The 3,335-nt window shown below is 40.9% G+C and overlaps 1 protein-coding gene across 1 annotated transcript; it reads left to right on the top strand.

Annotated features, from left to right (window-relative positions):
* Positions 1 to 290: 290 nt before the first annotated feature.
* Positions 291 to 2,914, top strand: LOC138899906 (uncharacterized). The gene is made up of 4 exons (XM_070186605.1): positions 291 to 630; positions 1,079 to 1,432; positions 1,815 to 2,026; positions 2,735 to 2,914. Exons 1-4 carry the CDS (start codon positions 291 to 293, stop codon positions 2,912 to 2,914), a joined length of 1,086 nt encoding a protein of 361 aa, XP_070042706.1.
* Positions 2,915 to 3,335: the final 421 nt, after the last annotated feature.

The raw sequence follows: 3,335 nt of genomic DNA, 5'->3' as shown, positions 1-3,335 counted from the left end.
TTGATTGACCCAGGTTCCACTTTATCATATACCACTCCGTTGGTTGCTAGTATGTTTGGTATCGAACCTGAGTTGGTAGTTCATAGTTGATCTACAGTAGCAGATCTAATTGAGATATGGTAGAATTTGATGTTATACTGGGTATGGATTGGTTGGCTTCTTGTTATGCCAACGTTGATTGTAGATCAAAGATGGTTTGATTCCAGTTTCCAGAGGAGCCTGTTTTGGAGTGGAAATGTAATACGGCATCGCTGAGAGGTAGGTTTATTTCCTATATCAATGTAGGGAAGATGACTAGAAAGGGCTATATTTATCACTTAGTTCGGGTTCAGGATTTGAAAGTAGACTCACGAATAGTTCAGTCTATCCATGTGGTTAATGAGTTTTCTGATGTTTTTCCCAATGAGCTTCCAGGTCTTCCGCTAGAGCTAGAAATTGAGTTTGCTATTGACATATTTTCAGATACTCAACCAATATCTATTCCTCCCTATAGAATGGCACCTGTAGAGCTGAGAGAGTTGAAGGAACAACTAAGGGACTTGCTTGAAAAAGGATTTATCAGATCTAGTACATCACTGTGGGGAGCACCTGTGTTATTTGTGAGGAAGAAAGATGGTTCCTTGTGGATGTGTATTTATTATAGACAGTTGAATAAGGTGACGATCAAGAATAAGTATCCGCTCCCGAGGATTCATGATCTATTTGATTAGTTGCAAGGTGCCAAGTATTTCTCGAAGATAGACTTGAGGTCCGGGTACCATCAAGTCCGGGTACTATCAAGTAAGGGTTAAGGAGAAAGATATTCTGAAGACAGCATTCAGGACCAAATACGAGAACTTTGAGTTTCGTGTTATGTCATTTGGTTTGACCAATGCCCCTGTAGTATTCATGGACTTGATGAACCGTGTGTTCAGGCCCTTTCTAGATCTGTTCGTGATTGTATTTATTGATGATATATTTATTTACTCCCGTTCAGAGGCTGAGCAGGTAGATCATTTGCGTACGATGCTCAGAGTTATACATAAAGAGAAGTTGTACGCAAAACTCTCTAAATGTGAATTCTGGTTGCATTCTGTAGCTTTCCTTGGACATATTATTTCAAGTGAGGGTATCCTGGTTGATACCCAAAAGATTGAGGCAGTGAAGACTTGGCCTAGACCCGCGACACCGATGGAGGTTCGTTGCTTCCTCGGTTTGGCAGGTTATTACAGGAGATACGTAGAGGGATTTTCTTCTCTTTCAGCACCACTGACAAAGTTGACTCAGAAGGGAGCTAAGTTTCAATGGACTGATGCTTGTGAGTGGAGTTTCCATGCATTGAAAGATAAATTAACTTCAGCACTGGTTCTAATACTCCTAGAGGGAACCGATGGTTATGCTATCTATTGTGATGCTTCGGGCATTGGATTGGGTTGTTTACTGATGCACCATGGTAAGTTTGTAGCTTATGCTTCTAGACGACTAAGAAAGCACGAGAAGAATTACCCGAATCACGAGTTAGAGTTAGCCGCGGTGATTCATGCACTAAAGATGTGGAGGCACTATTTATATGGCATTCATGTTTATATCTATACAAATCATAAGAGCCTTCAGTATATCTTCAAGAAAAAGGAATTGAATTTACATCAAAAGAAATGGTTGGAGCTACTGAAAGACTATGACGTTGATATTTTATACCATCAAAGGAAGGCGAATGTAGTAGCCGATGCCTTCAGTCGTAGATCTACGGGTAGCCTATCATATTTACAGCCAGAGAAGAGGGGGAATAGCCCATGAGATTCATCAGCTAGCTAGTCTTGGAGTTCTCTTACTAGATTCAGGTGATACCAGAGTTACTATTCAGGACACGGTAACATCCTCTTTAGTAATTGAAGTGAAGGAACGCCAAAACAAGGATCCTATGTTAGCTCATTATAGAGATACAACCCCTCAGAAGGAGAAGACACCATTTGAGATAACAGGAGAAGGGGTCCTCAGATATCGAGGACGATTATATGTCCCTAATGTTGCAGGGCTGCGCCGACAGGTTATGGGAGAGACTCACTATTCTCGTTATTCTGTCCATCCAGGAGCAACAAAGATGTATCATGATATCAGGGAAATATATTGGTGGGACGGAATGAAAAAGGATATAGCGGAGTTTATTGCCCAGTGCCCTAACTGTCAGTAGGTTAAGATTGAGCATCAAAAACCCAGTGAATTATTGCAGGTTATAGAGATTCCGACTTGGAAGTGGGAAGTAATTAATATGGATTTCATCATAGGCTTACCTCGTACCCAGCGTAAGTTCGATTCTATATGGGTGATTGTTGATAGACTTACAAAATTAGCCCCCTTTTTGTCTGTTAGGACTACATATTCCGCAAAGGATTATGCAAGGCTTTACATTTAGGAGATAGTACAATTTCATGGTGTCCCTATATCTATTATCTCGGATAGAGGTGCTTAGTTTACAGCTAATTTCTGGAGGTCCTTCCAAAAAGGATTGGGGACTCAGGTAAGTACATTATTTTATCCCCAGACAGATGGACATGCTGAACGTACTATTCAAACACTTGAGGATATGTTACGGGCTTGTGTGATAGATTTCAACGGTAGCTGGGATGATCATCTGTCGTATTCCAGTATTCAGGTGGCTCATTACGAAGCTCTTTACAGACGGAAGTGTAGGTCGCCTATAGGATGGTACGTTGTTGGGGAAACTAAGTTAGTATGACCAGAGTTGGTACAACAGGCTATCGATAAGATTAAGCATATACAGGAAAGGCTATTAGCAGCTCAAAGCCGTCAGAAGTCTTACGCAGATAATCGACGGCGATACTTAGAGTTTCAGGTTGATGACTGGGTATTACTAAAGGTATCACCGATGAAAGGTGTTATGAGGTTCAGTAAGAAAGGAAAAATTAGCCCTTAGTACATTGGACCATATAGGATCATACACAAGGTAGGCCAGGTAGCATATGAGTTAGATTTGCGTTCTGACTTGGAGTCTGTACATCTAATATTTCATGTGTCTATGCTCCGTAAATGTATCAAAGATCCTTCCAGAGTCATGTTAGTCGATGATGTTTAGGTCACAAAGCATCTATCATATGAGTAAACGCCCATTGCTATACTAGATAGACAGGTTCAGAGATTGAGGACTAAAGACGTAGCTTCGGTTAAAGTACTTTGGAGAAACGATAATGTGGAAGAAATGACTTGGGAAGCCAAAGAAGAAATGAAGTCTAGGTATCCTCACTTGTTTCCTCTTCCAGAGGAGGATCCGACTAAGACATCACAGCCTTAAGGTGTGTGTATGGATTCTTGTGTTAGTTATTGTCATTGGTCGTGTG

Source organism: Nicotiana tomentosiformis, chromosome 10, assembly GCF_000390325.3.
Source record: "Nicotiana tomentosiformis chromosome 10, ASM39032v3, whole genome shotgun sequence".
Classification (NCBI taxonomy): domain Eukaryota; kingdom Viridiplantae; phylum Streptophyta; class Magnoliopsida; order Solanales; family Solanaceae; genus Nicotiana; species Nicotiana tomentosiformis.
Note: the sequence above shows the minus strand (reverse complement) of the source record. Positions and strands in the feature narration are given on the sequence as shown.

Bases quoted from the DNA above. Each gene is read 5' to 3' on its own strand.
- LOC138899906 (XM_070186605.1), top strand. From the start codon at position 291: ATGACTAGAAAGGGCTATATTTATCACTTAGTTCGGGTTCAGGATTTG. The intron at 1,433-1,814 runs GTAAGTTTGTAG...TTCTCTTACTAG, and splicing joins TTGTTTACTGATGCACCATG to ATTCAGGTGATACCAGAGTT. The intron at 2,027-2,734 runs GTTATGGGAGAG...TTGGTACAACAG, and splicing joins TTGCAGGGCTGCGCCGACAG to GCTATCGATAAGATTAAGCA.